This window comes from Pongo pygmaeus, chromosome 20, assembly GCF_028885625.2.
Source record: "Pongo pygmaeus isolate AG05252 chromosome 20, NHGRI_mPonPyg2-v2.0_pri, whole genome shotgun sequence".
NCBI classification, from domain to species: domain Eukaryota; kingdom Metazoa; phylum Chordata; class Mammalia; order Primates; family Hominidae; genus Pongo; species Pongo pygmaeus.
The window spans coordinates 52,074,852-52,094,533 of NC_072393.2; the positions used below are offsets into that span (position 1 = coordinate 52,074,852).

Below are 19,682 nucleotides of genomic sequence, written 5' to 3' on the forward strand. Positions count from 1 at the left end.
CGGCCACCCCGTCTGGGAAGTGAGGAGCGCCTCTGCCCGACTGCCCCGTCTGGGAGGTGAGAAGCGCCTCTACCTGGCCGCCCATCATCTGGGATGTGAGGAGCGCCTCTGCCCAGCCGCCCCATCTGGGAAGTGAGGAGCATCTCTGCCCGGACGCCCTGTCTGGGAGGTGAGGAGCGCCTCTGCCTGGCTGCCCTGTCTGGGAGGTGTACCCAACAGCTCCGAAGAGACAGCGACCATCGGGAGTGGGCCATGAGGATGATGGCGGTTTTGTTGAAAAGAAGGGGGGGAAGTGTGGGAAAAAGAAAGGAGAGATCAGATTGTTGCTGTGTCTGTGTAGAAAGAGGTGGGCATAGGAGACTCTATTTTGTTCCGACTAGGAGAAATTCTTCTGCCTTGGGATGCTGTTGATCTATGGCCTTTCCCCCAGCCCCTGCTCTCTGAAACATGTGCTGTGTCAACTCAGGGTTAAATGGATTAAGGACGGTGCAAGATGTGCTTTGTTAAACAGATGCTTGAAGGCAGCGTGCTCTTTAAGAGTCATCACCACTCCCTAATCTCAAGTACCCAGGGACACAAACACTGCAGAAGGCCGCAGGGACCTCTGCCTAGGAAAACCAGAGACCTTTGTTCATGTGTTTATCTCCTGACCTTCTCTCCACTATCATCCTATGACCCTGCCATATCCCCCTCTCCGAGAAACACCCAAGAATGATCAATAAATACTTAATAAAAAAAAAAAAAAACAGATCCCCAAAAATTAAGGGCCTCATTTTTATACCAAGTCCTGGATCCCCAAAAGAAATGCTATAGAACAAGACAGTGCAATAATTTTACCATGCATTTAATTGCTAGGCAACCCAAAGTCAATCAGCCCATTCTGTGATTAACCCATCCCCCATAGGAGTCTTATGTCTGGGTGGGGGGAAAGGGCATTTCCATACTTTCTAGGTGGTCAAGAGCATGCTTTTCTGATCCAAAAAAAAGCAAAGAGCCATATATTCCCAAACAACTGCCATTAGTTATTTATCAAAGTATATTTCCTATCTAGTTATTACACACCAAAGTTCTCTCATAATGCAATCTGATACTCCCCCAAATCAAAACCATCACATAACACAATGCAAAACAGAACAGAGTCTTCGATTTTGAGCGGAATCTATCCACTTTTAATTCCTAGGGTTTCATGAGCAAAACAGGTTTTTCCCAAAACGTGGTCTGTAGCACTTCCTGTTTTCCCCAAGGAGTTCCATGATGCTAGAATTTGAATAAGCTGACTTTTAACCATAGTGCTCTTAAAAAATCCTTTAAAATTTCTTATTACCCAACTTTAGCCAGGCCAAACTGCCAATATTTCTGGCTTTTGAACTTTACCAAAGGAAAACCTTCCAGATGCTCAGAGAAAGGAAAATTCAAGATGGTTGGTGGAGGGGAATAGGATCAACAAATGGTAAATGTCGCACAGATATCAAACCAGAAAGCACTGATTCCCTAAGCCAGGATTGAACCCGGGCCACCACTGGAGAATGGCACAGCCTTACCTACTGAGATACAGCACTGAGCAGTTTCTGCTGCTTTTCCCAGAAGGAGCCTAGAGCAGCCAATTTTGAGCTTGCACAGGCTTTTAAGAGCTCAAGATAGTTTTTAGAGTTAACTGTGATATGAACCCCTAAATTCATGTTCCCTGGAAGGTACAGCCAGGAGAAAGTACTGCCACATGGTTACAAGGTTAAGCTCCCAAGGACATCTTTCAACATGTGGTCTCTGGGCAAGATGAAGGAGCAGACAGTTGTCCTGAGTAACAGAAAAGAGAGAAGAGAGAAAGGGAGAAAAGCATTGCCTGTGGCAGGGTAGGGAAGGCGAAGAACTCAGGGAGGCCAGAGAAAGACTCACCCATTGCAGCCACAATGAATCAAAAGTTTAGGCCGCCCCATCTTGGTTGCGAAGGAATCTTTTCCAGCAGTCCCATCAGCTCTCAAGTTTCCCCCTTTGGGGAGAAGAAAAGTTCCCCATGTCCTATTGTCCCATGATCCTGTACATGCCTAATCCTGTCACCCACAGCCATCAGGAAAGAGTGCAAGGCAGATTAATCCAAAGAGAATAGCACTTAACATCCTGTAGTGCCAAACCTGTTCTTAGCACATAGAGAGGGACTTTACTGAGAGGGGCCTCCATCCTCTTAAGTCTCAGGGAGGATTCTAATCTGCCTAAGATGGGCCTTGAACCCAAGTTCGGTCAATCGTCCTTGCCTTTAAGAACAACCTTTACTCATGTATGATTATTTTTATTGTGGTAGAAAGAGCTTGGAGCTAGTAGTTCAGCAAAGTGAATGTAAACCCTGAATTGGCACGGAGTGATGGGGCACTTACTCTATTATTTAAATTCATTGCAATCATTACAGATGCCCTCCAGAGCTATCACCAAAGCCTCCCTTTTCTCTATTCAAAAGAACATTTAGAACACATACGCACGCGCACACACACACACGATCCCTCTGTCCTCTTATGTCATCACTAACTCAGTTCAAAGAGCACTTCCTTAGAAGCATTCACTCACTCACTCCCCAGATTTTGTCAAGGTTCCCTTTTATCACCTCCCATTTGAAACCTTTACTTTTCCTACATGCACTTTAAAAGAGATGGTATTTCAATAATTATCCTTTTAATGTCCATTTCATGTCCTGCACTATAATAGAAATGTCTTGCCATACACTCTGCATCTAGCACAGAGCCCTGCACAGAGGAGATGCTTCATATTTATTGACTTCAACATCAATAGCCAAATTGAGGAACTGAGTGGAAGTAAACCAAATTCAATTAAATAAGATGGGTCAGGAAAGACCCATACTTGGGAATAAATCTAATAAAAGTGTACAAGATCTTAACACTGACAGTTACAAGACACTGCTGAAATAAATTCAAGAATTTTGAAATAAACAGAGCTATTCCACGCTCATGGATTGGATTTCTTAATATCCTTAATAAGTAATTCTCCTTAAATGAGGTATAGATTTGGTGCAATCAAAATCAAAATCTGTAGGCAGGCATGGTGGCACGTGCCTGTAATCCCAGCTACTTGGGAGGCTGAGACAGGAGAATCGCTTGAACCCGGGAGGTGGAAGTTGCAGTGAGCCAAGATAGCACCACTGTACTCCAGCCTGGGTGACAGAACGAGACTCCATCTGAAAAAAAAAAAAAAATTTCAACAGCTTTTTTCTTCCTGGAAGTTTACATGCTGATTCTTGTTATAAGACCTAGAAAAGCCAAAATATTTATTCTTATTTTTAATTTTAATATTTGTGGGTACATAGTAGGTGTATATATTTATGGGATACATGAGATGTTTTAATACAAGCGTGCAATGCATAATAATCATGTAAGTGGGGTTTCCATCTCCTCAAGCATTTACCCTTTGTGTTACAAATAATCCAATTATACTCTTGGTTATTTAAAAATGTAGAATTAAATTATTATTGACTATAGTCACCCTGCTGTGGTATCAAATACTAGATCTTATTCATTTATTATATTTTTGTACCCATTAACCATCCCTTCTACCCTCAATACACTTTCCCATTAACCACGCCCCCTACCCATACCCTTTCCAGCCTCCAGTAACCATCCTTCTAATCTCTATCTCCATGAGTTCAATTGTTTTGATTTTTAGATCCCACAAATAAGTGAGAACAGGTGATGTTTGTCTTTCTGTGTCTGGCTTATTTCACTTAGCATGACCGCCAGTTCTATCCATGTTGCAAATGACAGGATCTCATTCTTTTTTATGACTAAATAGTATTCCATTGTGTGTAAGTACCCCATAGGTACTTAGCTTGTTTCCAAATTTTGGCTATTATGAACAGTGCTACAACAAATATGGAAGTGCAGATATCTCTTCAATATACTAACTTCCTTTCTTTTGGATATATATCCAGCAGTAGGATCATATGGTAGCTCTATTTTTAGTTTTTTGAGGAATCTTCAAACCATTTTCCACAGAGGTTGTATTAATTTACATTCCTACCAACAGTGTATGAGGGTTCCCTTTTCTCCACATCCCTGCCAGCACTTGTTATTGCCTGTCTTCAGGATATAAACCATTTTAACTGGGGTGAGATGATATCTCATTGTAGTTTTGATTAGCATTTCTCTGAAGATCAATGATATTGAACACCTTTTCATATGCTGTTTGCCATTTGTATGTCTTCTTTTGATATATGTCTACTCAGATCTTTCACCGATCTTTTTGATCAGATTATTATATTTTTTTCCTATAGAGTTGTTTGAGCTCCTTATGTATGTGGTTACTAATTTTTCTTTTCTTTTTTTATTTTACTAATTTTTCATCACATGGGTAGTTTGCAAATATTTTTCTTATTCTGTGTGTTGTCTCTTCACTTCATTGATTGTTTCCTTTGCTGTGCAGAAGCTTTTCTTTTTTTTTGAGAGGGAGTCTAGCTCTGTCACCCAGGCTGGAATGCAGTGGCGCGATCTCGGCTCACTGCAAGCTCCACCTCCCGGGTTCACGCCATTCTCCTGCCTCAGCCTCCCGAGTAGCTGGGATTACAGGCCCCGCCACCACGCCTGGCTGATTTTTTCTATTTATTTTTAGTAGAGACAGGGTTTCACCATGTTAGCCAGGATGGTCTCGATCTCCTGACCTCGTGATCCGCCCACCTCAGCATCCCAAAGTGCTGGGATTACAGGTGTGAGCCACTGCGCCCGGCCTGCAGAAGCTTTTTTAACTTGATGTGATCCCATTTGTCCATTTTTGTTCTGGTTTCTTGTGTTTGTGAGGTATTACTCAAGAAATCTTTGCTCAGACCAACGTCCTGGAGAGTTTCCCTGATGTTTTCTTGTACTAGTTTTATAGTTTCAGGTCTTAGATTTAAGTATTTAATCCATTTTGATTTGATTTTTGTATATGATGAGAGATAGGGGTCTAGTTTTGCTCTTCTGCGTATGGATATCCAGTTTCCCCAGCACCATTTATTGAAGAGATCCATGAGACTTTTTTCCCCAGCGTATGTACTTGGCATCTTTGTTGAAAATCAGTTAACTGTAGGTGTGTGGGTTTGTTTCTAGGTCCTTGATTATGTTGTTCCATTGGTCTATGTGTCTGTTTTTATGAGAGTACCATGCTGTTTTGGTTACTGTAGATACGTAGCATAATTTGAAGTCAGGAGATGTGATTCCTTCAGTTTTGTTCTTTTTGTTTAGGACAGCTTTGGCTATACTGGGTCTTTTGTGGTTCCACATAAATTTTAGAATTGTTTTTTCTATTTCTGTGAAGAATGTCATTGATATTTTGATAGAGATTGGATTGGATCTGCAGATTGCTTTGGGTAATATGAACATTTTAACAATATTGATTCTTCCAATCCATGAACATGGCATATCTTCCGTTTTTTGGTGTTCTCTTCAATTTTTCATCAATGTTTTATAGTTTTCATTATGGGGATCTTTCACTTCTTTGGTTAAGTTAATTCCTAGGCATTTTATTTGTGGCTATTGTAAATGGGATTACTTTTAAAATTTGTTTTTTATATTGTTCACTGTTAGCATATAGAAATGCTACTAATTTTCATATGTTGATTTTGTATCCTGCAACCTTGCTCAATTTATTCATCAGTTCTAGTAGTTTTTTTTTGTGGAATAATTAGGTTTTTCCAAATATAAGATTACATCATCTGCAAACAAGGATAATTTGACTTCTTTCTTTCCAATTTGGACACCCTTTATCTCTTTTTCTGGCCTGATTTCTCTAGCTGGGACTTCCAGTACTATGTTGAATAACAGTGGTGAAAGTGGGAATCCTTGTCATGTTCCAGATGTTAGAGAATAGGCTTTCAGTTTTTCCCCATTCAGTACGATACTAGCTGTGGGTCTGTCATATATGGTTTTTATTATGTTGTGGTATATTCCTTCTATACCCAGTTTTTTGGAGGGTTTTTATCATGAAGGATGTTGAATTTTATCAAGTGCTTTTTCAGCATCAATTGAAATGATCATATGACTTTTGTCCTTCATTCTGTTGATATGATGTATTACATCAATTGATTTTCATATACTGAACCATCCTTGCACCCCAGGGATAAATCCCACATGGTCATGATGAATAATCTTTCTAATGTATTGTTGAATTCAGTTTGCTTGTATTTTGTTGAGGATTTTTGCATCAATGTTCATCAGAGATATTGGCCTGTGTATTCTTTTCAAATGTGTCTTTATTAGGTTTTGTTTTAGGGTAAGACTGGCCTCATAGAATGAATTTGGAAATATTCCCTCCTGCTCAAATTTTTTGTAGTAGTTGGAGAAAGATTGGTATTAGTTTTCCTTAAATATTTGTAGAATTCAGCAGTGAAGCCATCAGATCCTGGGCTTTTCTTCACTGGGAGACTTTTTTATTACAGCCTCAATCTCGTTATTTGCTATTGTTCTGTTCAGGTTTTGGGTTTCTTCATGGTTCCATCTTTGTAGGTTGTATGTGTCTGGGAATTTATCTATTTCTTCTAGATTTTCCAATTTATTGGCATATAGTTGCTCACAGTAGCCACTAATAATCCTTTAAATTTCTGCATTATCAGTCGTAATGTTTCCTTTTTCATCTTTGATTTCATTTGTTTGGATCCCCTCTCTTTTTTTTCTTAGTCTGGCTAACTGTTTGTCGATTTTAACTTTTCAAACAACAAATTTTTTGTTTCATTGATTTTTTTTGTATTCTTCTCTTCATTTCAATTTCATTTATTTCTGCTCTGATCTTTATTACTTCTTTTACTAATTTTAGATTTGGCTGCTTCTTGATTTTCTAGTTCTTTAAGATGCATCATTAGGTTATTTGAAGTTTTTCTTCTTTTTTAATAGCTATAAATTCCCTCTTAGTACTGCTTTTGCTGTTTCCCATAGATTTTGCTATGTTGTATTTCCATTATCATTTGTATTTCTTTCAATTTCTATCTTACTTTCCTCATTGACTCACTGGTCATTCAGAAATATTGTTTAGTTTCTGTGTATTTACATAGCAAAATTCCTCTTTTTATTAATTTCTAGTTTCACTCCATTGTGGGCAGAGAAGATGCTTCATATTATTTCAATTTTTGAATGTTTTAAGACTTGTTTTGTGATCTAACATACGGTCTATCCTTAAGAATGACCCATGTGCTGAGGAAAAGAATGTGTATTCTGCAGCTATTGGATGAAATGTTCTGTAAATATCTACTAGGTCCATTTGGTCTATAGTGCAGTTTAAGTTTAATGTTTTTGTGTTGATTTTCTGTCTGGAAGATCTGTCCAATGCTGAAAGTGTTGTGTTGATGTCTCCAGCTATTACCGTATTGGGCCTATCTCTCTCTTTAGCCCTAATAATATTTGCTTTATATATCTGGGTGCTCCAGTGTTGGTGTATATATATGTAAAATTGTTATATTTGTTTGCTGAATCGATTCCTTTATAATTATATAGTGACTTTTTTGTCGCTTTTTATAGTTTTTATCTTGAAATCTACTTTTTTTTATATAAGTATAGGCACTCCTGTTCTTTTTTTTGGTTCCCATTGTCATGGAATGTCTTTTTCCATCCCTTTATATACAGGCTTTGTGTGTCTTTATGGGTAAAGTATGTTTTTTGTAGGCAACAGATTGTTGGGTCTTGATTTTGAATCCAATCAGCCACTCTATGTCTTTCAGATGGAGAGTTTAGTCCACTTACATTCAATATTATTATTGATAAGGATTTACTTCTGTCATTTTTGGGTCTTGCTCTGTTGCCCAGGCTGGAGTGCAGTGGCATGATCTCAGCTCACTGAATCTCTGCCTCATGGGTTCAAGCAATCCCCACTTCAGCCTCCTGCCTAAGCCTCCTGAGTAGCTGAGACTACAGGAATGTGCCACCATGCCAGGCTAATTTTTACACTTTTTTTTTTTTTTTTTTGTAGAAATGGGGTTTTGCCAAGTTACCCAGGCTGGTCTTAAACTCTTGGTTGGGCTCAAGCAATTCACTCACCTTGGCCTCTCAAACTGCTGAGATTACATATGTGAACCACCACATCTAGCTTAGGCATTTATTTTTTATTTTTTATTTTTTTTGAGATGGAGTCTCCCTCTGTCACCAGGCTGGAGTACAGTGGCATGCTCTCACTCACTGCAACCTCTGCATCCTGTGTTCAAGTGATTCTCCCAAGTAGCTGGAAATACAGGCACATGGCACCATGCCCAGCTAATTTTTGTATTTTTAGTAGAGACGGGGTTTCAACATGTTGGCCAGGCTGGTCTCAATCTCTTGACCTTGTGATCTGCCTGCCTTGGCCTCCCAAAGTGCTGGGATTACAGGCCTGAGCTACCGCGCCTGGCCAGCATTTATTTATTGGGTGCTGCTACAGATCCCTCTGCATATATTAAGCAAATGTGCTGAAAGCCTTTCCAAGAAAGAATGAGTCAGATTCCAATCCGGGCGTTAGCCCCAGGATATTGTCCACAGAAATGTGGAGCACAATGATTACGCCTCTTTCTCACTTAGGGGATTTTCTGTAGAATCTGTTTCTCTCCAGTTCTTGCCCTATATTGATATATTTCTCAGGGCTGCTCTCTAGAGGGTAAAATGTGATGTGTCAGAAGATCCATGGAAGCAGCCAGGAACCAGTTGCTAGGAGTTTGGAAAAAAATCCTGGGAGCAGGCAGAGGGTATGTGGGTTTGAATGTCAAAATGGCCATGAAGCAACATAAATGAGAACCAAAGAATCCAATCAAAGTAGCCCCTGAGAGACCCTTAAGGCTGAAAGTGGAACTTAGCTTAGCATGGCCCTCTCAGCCAGGTGATCTTTTCTCTTGATTTCTGGTGAAGCGTGAGCTTGTAAAGCCACAGGGAGCCAGCACCTACCATCTTCTTGAAAGCTTGATGCCAAAGATCTTTAAACATCTTGACACCATATATCAAGGAATCCAGCTGCCAGATAAAATACAAGACTTCTAGTTAAGTTTGAATTTCAGATGAGCAACAAAGAAATATTTAGTGTAAGTATGTCTCAAGTGTTACCCAAAACATACTAAAATGTTTAAATTATCTGAATGTCAAATTTAAGTGGGCATTCTTATGTTTTTATTTGCTAAACTGGCAACCGTAACTAGGAACACCCAACTCCCAGCATCCATGAAAGCTCCCTCCACTTTCCTGCAGACTCAAAGCCAAAGAAGTACCAATACTTCTTCAGGGACCAGTATATTAAGCCATTTTTGCATTGCTATAAGGAAATACCCAAGGCTAGGTAATTTATAGAGAAAAGATGCTTATTTGGCTCATGCTTCTTCAGGTTATATAGGAAGCATGGTGCTGGCATCTGGTTGGCTTCTGGTGAGGCCTCAGTGACCTTTTACTCATGGCAGAATGTGAAGCAGGAGCAAGCATGTCACATGGCTAGAGTGGGAATGAGACTGAAAGGAAGGGTCACACATTTTTAAGTGACCAGATCTTGCAAGAACCCACTATTGTGAGGACAGCACCAAGCTATGAGGGATCTTCCCCATGACCCAAACACCTCCTGCCAGGCCCCACCTTCAATACTGGTGATTATATTTCAACATGAGATTTGGAGAGGACATTCAACCTATATCAACCATTTAAATTTAAAGTTGAGGAATGAAAACATTTAAGAGCAAGTAAGCATGAATTATGTTCACCCAATTGTACTCCTAAAACCATCTCAGCTCCTCTCCTTCAGCCAAGAGCATGTCCTCACATCCAATCTGGTTCTCACTGGAGAGATTTGGGAGTGGGAACTATGTGATCTTGCTGTGGTCAATAAAAGAACCTCCCAGAGGCTCACGGGGGCTTCAAGCTTCAATCGTAGTCCCCATTTCAGATCCTCTGACACTCTCCCATCCACTCTCCTTGTGCCTGCTTCAAAGCCATGGCAAACAGAAGCCAAAGCTTTAGTAAGGATGATCCCAATCTCAATTCCAACCCCAGCCCCAGCATATCCACCTTTGCCTACACCTAACACTACTATCTGGACATCCGCTTTCAGCCCAGGCCCTCGCTGTTGTCCTCATTGCCCCTGTGGCACCTCAGTCCCAGTTTGCCCTCCACCCATCCAGAAAGCTCACTCCCTTCCCTGGATTCTCATCTTGGCTCTTTTAAGAGCTTCCTTGCATGCCTTCACCTTCCTGGGTTCCAGAGAGCCCAAGACCAGCTCCCAGGAATAGTGCCCCTACCCTGATGAGCCCGATCCAAAAAGAATTAGCCCCAAAGTAACACTGAGCTTTAGCCAGAACAAAAGCTAGCCTAGAAAATTCCCCAGGCAGGAAACAGATGACTACACATAAGCCTCATTGCTGACCCCATTTGTTTCCCACAGGGGCTTGTCTGCATCCTCATCCATGTGTGCTCAGGTTCAGAGTGAGTTTCAGGTGAGGAAAGAGTGATGGACAAGTAGAATGGAGGAGGAATTTGTGGGGTTGCAGGATGGAGCTCTGACAGGGCCCCAGGTTGGGAGCCAGGTTTATTTCTCTCTGGGATCCACGTCTGATCTATCCCTCAGGAAAGAGTCAGTCAGCCAGGCCCCAGGTGTGGGAACCAGATCTGTGACATGGAGAACTGCTCCATGGATAAGCCCATGAGTAAGCCCTAGTGCCATTTACCCAGGTGTGGATTCACCTGCTCCTATGCTCCACTTCCAGCAATGATGCCGAAAATTCTTTGGTCCCTTGGGTCAAAAGACTTTGAGTCAAAAGGTTTCAGGTGTGAACTCTGACGGCACCTTCCCCCATAATCAAAGAAGGACCCAGGTAGGAATCCCTGCCATGCTCCAGGCTGAAGCGGGGAGAGAGCAGTAGAAAAGGAGTTTCAATAACTGGGTCCTCCCAAGAGGGGACCCTGCTCTGTTCTCCATCTCTCCACCTTTTGTCACAGATGCTCTTCAACCAATTCAGCCATCATGTGTCACCGAACACCAATCTTAAACAATCTCTTTATCTCTCCAGATGAAGAAAGACTCACCAGAGCAGACAGAGCTGATGTTTCCTTGCAGTGGCTTAGACAGTAATCTGAGGTCTTCGGATAAAGGGTACATTAAGATATTAGAGACCTCGAGCTCTGAGTGTCAAATCTCATCATGATGGAATCCAACATAAAACAAGACTGAATGCAAACATGATGCTTAATTGTGTGCTGAATTGAAAAAAATAGTTCTTTCTCAATTTTTTTGCTTGCAAATTGTGGGCTATGTTTACCAGATTTGAACTTTTCCCTTGTTTGTCATCCTGCTTTGTTGATTCTGTAAACAGGGGCTTGGGATTCATTTTGGGGATCCCAAAGCCCTTGTTTGCCGAAGGGTTTCAAAGTCTGGTAGGAGGGTGGTGCACACACAGATAGAATTGTTCACCTCTGGGCGGCCTCTGACTCCCTCCCTGGGTAGGCCTCCAGGCCCAATCCTTCCTTCTGAGGAACTGCCGGGAAAGACTTTGATCAAAACAATTAAATGTATTGGGAGCTCAGTCTGAGGCAATTATGTGGTTTCATAGAGGAAGAGGTAGAGATGACTCAGGCATTTCTGGCCCCATGTCAGCCTCAGGGCAATCACGTTCAGGATTTTGCAAAAGACACATTCACTCTGAGCACTGGAGACCTACATCTTTTTGTCCAGTTGACTTAAGTTCTCACCAAGTGAGTATCTTCATGCTAAAGACAGTTTCATTTGTGATTAGCGACAGGAGAGCATGTTTCCCCTCGGTCCTCTGATTCTGACTGGAGGGGCAGTGCTGAGTTCTGGTTCGGGGCTGCTGGCAGTACGTGGGAAAGCTGTCCCATCAGTACTGTATAGAACAGGTGGTCAGAGAAAATGCCTCCCTGGAAAACCTTTTCACATGGTTGACTGTCCCCAGACATGAGAGGGAGTGGAGGACTTTGTTCTAGAGCCCACCTCAGAGGCCACGCACTGCCAATGCTATGAGCAAAATCTTCTACCTCTTTCCCCCAATTTTCTCCCCAACTGGATTCTGCGTTGCTGAGGTCATTTGCTCTGTCTCTTCCTACCCTCTGCATTCTTCTCTCTCGTCTGACTGACTTTTCTCACTCAATTTTCAAATATCACCTAAAATAATAATACAGATAAGAAACAAATGTATTCTAATGAAAATGTTCAGTCTGAGAAGTAAAGATTACATGGTGAGCATTGATAATTTTTATCATGCTTCCTACCCTCCCCAAAGGTAACTGCATTTAAGATGTAGTGTTTGTATTTTCCCATAAATTCTGTATAGTTGAATACATATAAGTCTACATATATGCCACACTTTTCCCTTTTTATAAATAAGATATCATACATCCCCCCTTGAAGCCCTAAAAGCCCACACATAATTCTCACGGCTACCTAGATTTCTATTTTATGGATAAATTGTAATTTACTTCATTTGTCTTCTTTTTGAAAATTATGTAGGTTGTTTGCAATACTTCAGCCTTACCCTAAAAATTCTGCAACAAATAATCTTGTATGTACATATTTGGGCACTTTAATTAGAGTGTTTAGTCAACAGCAGTAGATGTGAAAATTCTGAAGCAAATTGTGTAGGATGCTCTGAGCCATATGCATAGGGAAAAATCCCCAAACTAAAACAATAAACAAGAATGAACAGGTCCAGGGTTTCAGTTTTAAGAATTGAAACATATTTTGAATGGCAGCCAGTAAAATGCACTGACTCCAAACACTTCAAACAAGACAGTCCTGTTATCAGGAAGGTTAGGAAGGTAACGCCTGTTTTGTTCACTAAGCTGGGTGGACTCATGGATTACTGAAGCAATACTTATTTCTGCTTTAGTCTCCTATGTTTGCATGCCACGAAGCTCAAATAAGAATTGAAGCAAATCCCTAAGATTTTTTTTTTTTGCCTTCTCTCCTAAAACTTGAGGAATGCATGTGTTCTTAGTGATTCACATCCACGGGACAAAAACTCAAGGAGAAATAAGAGCTGATGCCACGCAAGTCTTGGCTGCTTTTGTTACTATACATTTTCTCTGAGAGTCCAACAGACTTCGGGCTGGAACTTGGCACTGGAGACTCATGTTCAGAATCACAGGGGAACATCTGGCTGTTAATCACTTGCACAATTTAGAACCTATACATTGGCTTTAAATTCTAGCCCTTATTTCATTTTGTAGTCTTATTTTCTTTCTTCTGCATGCTCACAATACCAAGCATTAAATGTATTTTAATAACTGAAAAAAAAAGGAATTTTATTTCTGGTGGTGTTACTAATGGTTGTGTGATTGTGCAGGTTCCAGAGAGCTGCTGACTTAACTACCCATCACCCAACTCAAAACGCCCAATCCCCTCTTAGGTGAAAAGTGATGACCATACAGATATTTAAAGAAGCACCCTCACTTACAACATCAGAGAGTCAAATCTACAGGCTCATCAGCTGTCCTACATTTTGTCAAAATAAAGCTCCTCTCAAACATGGAGGCACATCAGCAGTTCATGGAGCCAGAAGTATCTGCTTCACCCTCTCTCTTACATGGGTGGGCCTGAAATACTCCTTATCAGGGCATCTGGACTCTATTTTGGGTGTGTGCAAAGTGTTTTGAAGGGTTTTTCTTGGTCAATGTTTTATATTTGGGGGAAAAACAAATAATTCTCAAATTGAATCACCTAAATCTTCCAGGTGACCCCAGGTGATGGCATGGCACCATACTCTCCAGAGGTCTGCGATATTTGCCCAGTGGAGTACAGCCCCCAACAAGCCTGCGGTCCTCCATTCATGATGCTCTCTAGAATCCCAAGATGGCGTTTGTTTGCCTGCATGGGATTCACCTTCCATGACTCTCAGGAATCAGGAACTCAAAAGACATGATCCTGTTTTTTTTTTTTCTCTGCCTGTGTGTATCAGCTCAGCCAGCCTCCTCAACGTGCTTTCCCTCATGCCAGCGGCACACCAGCAAGTCAGCAAAGTTCAGGGACTCAGTATGCACTGAATCAGGACATAAGTCTTATTTGCCTCTCCCTTGACTATGTTGGGGTTAAGGAGAAGACACAGCTTCTCTGCAAGCACAATACTCTTCCCTGAAAGGCCACCCTTTTTCTGGTTTCCAGTACTCCTTTTATATTACTAGTATCACTAGTTGGTTCTGCTTCTCTCCCATCCAAGGATCTGGAGAAGTTTCATATCAAATAAACATAAACACATGAATAAACGGGTGTGGTCCTGGAACCAAATAAATAATCTTCATTGAAGTGGGGATGGGGAAGTGTAAGACAAAGACAGTGGTGACTTGCATTAGACAGGAGGTAGTGTGAAACCAGGACTCCTGAAACTGTAAGCCTGGTCTGCTGATCACGGACACCAGCAGAATGAATTCATAATTTCAAGTGGTGGAATAATATTTTTACAGAGGTAAAAAGAAAGGTAAAAGAAAATAACAGTCAGCAGACCTTTCTAAAATAGCCTTCAAAAATGGTAAGGAGGTTGGGGGCGGTGGCTCACGCCTGTAATCCCAACACTTTGGGAGGCCAAGACAGGTGGATCACATGAGTCCAGGAGTTTGAGACCAGCAACTCCTGGGCAAAGTGGTGAAACTCCATCTCTACAAAATGCAAAAATTAGGTGGCACATGCCTGTAGTCCCAGCTACTCGGGAGTCTGAGGTGGGAGGATGGCTTGAACTCGGAAGGTAGAGGTTGCAATGAGCTGAGATGACACCACTGCATTCTAGCCTGGGCTATAGAGTGAGACCCTGTCTCAAAACAGAAAAAAATGAAGGTGAGGATTCTCCCACTTACAGCCATTAAGGGCAGTGACTACAACGAGACTACTTTTCCTGCTATTGACAACTGTAAACTGGATGAACCAAATAAGGCCACTATTTTCAGGTGGTGAACAAAGACAGGATAAAATGTCAACCTCTGAAAGTAAAGTCACAGAGTGAACACTTGGATATTTGGACTCTGCCTGGGGACAGTTTCCCAACGGAAGTGCAAGTAGCAAGGATCTGAGTATAGCACAGCAGTTCTGCAGAACTAAGTTTCTGGATGGCTGATGTAACTGGAATCCCTTAGGTGTGGCATCAGTGAAGAAGTGCGAGCCCCCCAAATCCACGTGGGGTCCACCAAAGTTCCTGGATGAAGACTGGTCTGCACATGCACATTCTAGACCACCCAAAGCTTAGCAGAGAGGTAAGTCTTAAGAAGTATTTGTCTCATTTATACCCATGGGATTTTAATCAATGGAGGTGATGACAGGGAGACGCCAATGCCATTGAAAGACGTTTAATGTCACTCACAGTTTCTGTAGAAATGACAGGCACAGAATGTCAAGCAGGGGCACATGGGGAAACCCCAGGTGTGATCAGGAGACAGAGGCAGGAGTGAGGAAAAACCTAGGCCAGAGCCCTTATGATGTGTTCTGTGGGAAAGGCAGAACAGCACAGGAGATACAGCTCACAACTGGTCAGTTTGAATAATATTGGCAGGGTGTGAAATATAGTGGCAGCCTCTAGTTGTCTGGTACCTGGCCCTGGGTTGACTTAGGGCAGAGAAAATGTTGGCTTGGTGTGTAAGAGAGATAGGAGATGGTTCAGAGCAGGGGCTCTGGATCTCAGGGGAGATGTAGATACCTTTGGCCATGAGTTAAACCCTGTAGTTAATGGATACCAAATAGAGAAATACAGACTCAAGAAAACACAAAGCACTATCCCAGTTGGGAGGGCACAAAGGAGACATTATCAAAAGCAATGTGGGATTCTGGATTGGATCCTGGAGCAGGAAGTGGACATGAGGGGACTACCAACAAAACTAAAATAAAGCCTGAAGATTCAACATTCATTTCCTACTTTCAATAATTGTATTAGGATCATTAGACAAAGTTGGGTGAAAGATCAAAACTCTGTACTGGCTTTATAACTTTTTTGTAAATCTAAAATTATTTCAAAATGGCAGGTTAAAAAGTATTTTAAATGATACCTACAAAATACTATCATGATAGTGATAGTGAACACTCACTAAAGATATGATCAGGATGCCCTAATAGGCCTCCTTATTCTTGTAATTGCAATTAGAGTTCCTTCTTTTCTTAATATTATGTAACTGGGGCTCCCTTGAGCTATTTGTAGGCTAGGGTATAATGTCTGACTCATATACATGTAGTTTCATAGGAAGCCTTGGGGCCCTAGCAGAATAACACCATCACCCACAAGATAATTGGCCAGGTGCTGCACCAGGTCTAGGCCCTCTGTGTGATGGATGCGGTCCTGTAACCAAAGGGAGACAAAGTTACCACACCCTATGTGGCCCAGAAAAATAGCCAGAGACTGAACTGGTACAGTCTCTACTAACACAAGAGTAACAGCACTCTTCCACCCAGTCCATGCTGCCTGGAACTTTCCTGACAGAGAATCATTCTGGGATCATTCTCGAGAACTTGGCAAATATCTCAACACTCTGACATCACATTCTCTTCTACAGTCAGGATCCCCAATCCTGGATCATAGACTCACAATCTCAACTTCTTTTCTGGACACTGGAAGTCTTTAAAGACAGAATGGTCAGAATGACTGAAAGTACTTTTGTAATGAGAAGCCAAATTATTGTAACACATAAAATGATTTTGCTGAAAAAACTTGATTGATGGCACATAATTACAAGGCATATTCTTTCCTTTCTTAGTAGCTTAAAAAATCATCATTTCTTTCCTTCTCTAATACATCACTTGGGAATGTCTCAGTGGGGAAGGCTCATTTCTCCTTCACACAGTGTTAGCTAGGGTGGCCTGACTGAGCCTGGAGGATTTGCTTCCAGAATGGCTCATTTATGTGCTTGAGAAACTGGTGCTGGGTGTCATTTGGGAGCTCAGTCCAGGGAATCGGCTAGGGGGTCTTAGTTCCTCTTCATATTAGTGTCTCCACAGGACTACTTGGGCTTCCTCCCAAGAAATCTGTATTAGTCAGGGTTCTCTAGAGGGACAGAACTAACAGGAGATATATATATATATACACATACATATATATAAATACATATACATATATATACATACATATATACATATATACACACATATATACATACATATATACATATATACACACATATATATCTAATTATTGTGGGACCTTGTGATTCTGTGAGTTAACACTACTTAATAAACTCCCATATATGTATATGTATACTTATTATAATTAATTATAATTAATATATGTATATCTACATATGTATATATGTGTATGTATATATACACATATGCGAGTTTATTAAGTAGTATTAACTCACACGATCACAAGGTCCCACAATAGGCCGTGTGCAAGCTGAGGAGCAAGGAAGCCAGTCCGAGTCCCAAAGCTGAAGAACTTGGAGTCTGATGTTTGAGAACTTGGAGTCCAATGTTTGAGGGCAGGAAGCATCCAGCATGGGGGAAAGATGTAGGCTGGGAGGCTGAGACAGTCTAGTGTTTTCACGTTTTTCTGTCTGCTTTATATTCTAGCCAAGCTGGCAGCTGATTAGATGGTGCCCACCCAGATTAACGTTGGGTCTGCCTTTCCCAACCCACTGACCCAAATGTTAATCTTCTTTGGCAACACCTTTACAGGCACACCTAGCGTCAGTACTTTGCATCCTTCAATCCAATCGAGTTGACAGTCAGTATTGACCATTACAGAAGCCAAGCTCCACATGCAAGTATTCCAAGAAGCTGATGAAAATCATGTCCCTGACGTGGAAATCAAGGCACTTTCACCACATTCTACTGGTCAAGGAAGTCATAAGGTAAGCCCAGATTGAAGAGAGAGGGATTCAATTCCACCTTTCAATGGGAAGAACAGAAAGAATTTGTGGCTATCTTAAACCTACCACTTAAATAGAGTTTTCAATAGTTTAAAGAATAATTTATTTTTTAGAACAGCATTAGGTTTACAGAAAAATTAAGAAGCTAGTATAAAAAGCTTCCAAATACCTTGAAACCAGCTTCCCCTATTTTTAGCTTCTTACGTTAGTATATTTATTATAATTAATGAAAGGATATTGATGCCCCGTTAGTAACTAAAGATACTAACTTTAGTTAGTTTATCTAGGTTTTCTTCATTTTCACCAGATGTTCTCTTTCTGTTCCAGAATCCTATTCAGGACACATTGCATTTAGTTGTCCTGTCTTTTTAGCCTCCTCTTGACTGTGACAGTTTCTCAGATTTTTCCTGGTTTTTGATGACCTTCACAGTTATGAGCAGTACTGGTAAGGAACTTGCTTATTTTCTGACACAAGATGCTTCAGATTCTTACCAGGGTCTAAAGGGCACTGGTAAGGTTGTAGAATATCCCTATTGGAATTTGTGTGATTTTTCCCTCTAATGATTAGACTGACATTATTGGTTTTGGGGAGCAAGATAACAGAGGTAAAGTACCATTTCTATCACATCCTATCAAGGAGATACTGTCAACATGATTTATCATTGATGATTATGACACTGATTACCTGGCTGATGTGGTATTTTTCTCCAGTGTAAAGTTACTCTTTTTCTCCCCTTTCCACATTGAACTCTTTGGAGCCACGACATTATTTGCAGCCTGCATTTTAAAAAGTGAGGAGTTGGGCTTTCCTTCCTCGATGGTGCTGTATTTATATATATTACTTGGAATTTTTCTGTATTGGAGATTTGTCTCTTCTCCCCACTTGTTTATTCAATCATTTATTTATACCAGTAGGAACTCATGAATATTTATTTTAAACTTTGGGTTTATCTTAGTCCATTTCTGCTGCCATAACAAAATACCTTAGACTGGGTAACTTATAAACAACAAAAATTTATCTCTCACAGTTTCCGAAAGTTTGAAAGTCCAAACTTTCAAACACCTGCAGAGTCAGTGTTTGGTGAGGGGCTGCTCTCTGCTTCAAAGATGACATCTTCTCACTGTATCTTCACATGGCAGAAAGGGGAAACAAGAACAGACTTCCTCCAGCACTTTTATAAGGGCACTAATCCCACTCATGAGGGAGGAGCCTTCATGACCTAATCATCTCCTATAAACCTACCTCTTAACACTGTTGCATTGAGGATTAAGTTTCAACGTGAATCTTGGAGGGACACAAAAATTCAGACCACAGTAGGGTTATAACCCAATACCACCAAATTCATTTCTTGCTTAAATTGTTCCAGCTTTGGCCACTGGGAGCTCTTCTGTTGGCCCTTGCACCCCTTTGAAATATTGTGATCAATGTGGGGTTTCATCATTATTGTAACTGTTATTTTCAGCACTTCCTTATTTTCTGGCACAAGATGTTCCAGATTCATAGTGTATATTTTCTGTCCTAGATCTAGAATGTGCCATTTCTCCAAGGACTGTGCAGCCCTTTTTTACACCTCTTTCCTTTTAAATTTATTCCGTGGTTCTAGTTCTTCCTTGATCCTCATAAAAGTTTAGGTCAAATTGTATACATTTTCCCGGTTAGTTTTATTTAGTAAATATAAATATAAATATATATAATATATTTATATAAATATGTTCTTTATATTTATATAAATCTATTATATATATTTATATAAATACATTATATAAATACATTATATATATTTATATAAATACATTATATAAATACAAATAATTTATAATAAATATAAATAATAAATATCCTGGTGTTGTCAACTTAAAATGCCCAGAAATATGTAAAAGTGAAAACAAAACTCTTGATTTAGATACGTTTCACTCTATCTTTCCTGGCTG

General features: G+C 40.6%; 1 protein-coding gene across 2 annotated transcripts in view; it reads left to right on the forward strand.

Annotated features, from left to right (window-relative positions):
* Positions 1 to 17,589: 17,589 nt before the first annotated feature.
* The window catches only part of IGFL2 (IGF like family member 2), a 123,082-nt gene continuing 120,989 nt past the window's right edge, over positions 17,590 to 19,682 (forward strand). For both annotated transcript variants that reach the window (XM_054466273.1, XM_054466277.1), the window contains exons 1-2: positions 17,590 to 17,732; positions 18,078 to 18,195. In XM_054466273.1, the coding sequence (XP_054322248.1) occupies positions 18,168 to 18,195 (28 nt within the window). In that variant the 5' untranslated portion in view covers positions 17,590 to 17,732; positions 18,078 to 18,167. The remainder of the gene's footprint in view (positions 17,733 to 18,077; positions 18,196 to 19,682) is intronic.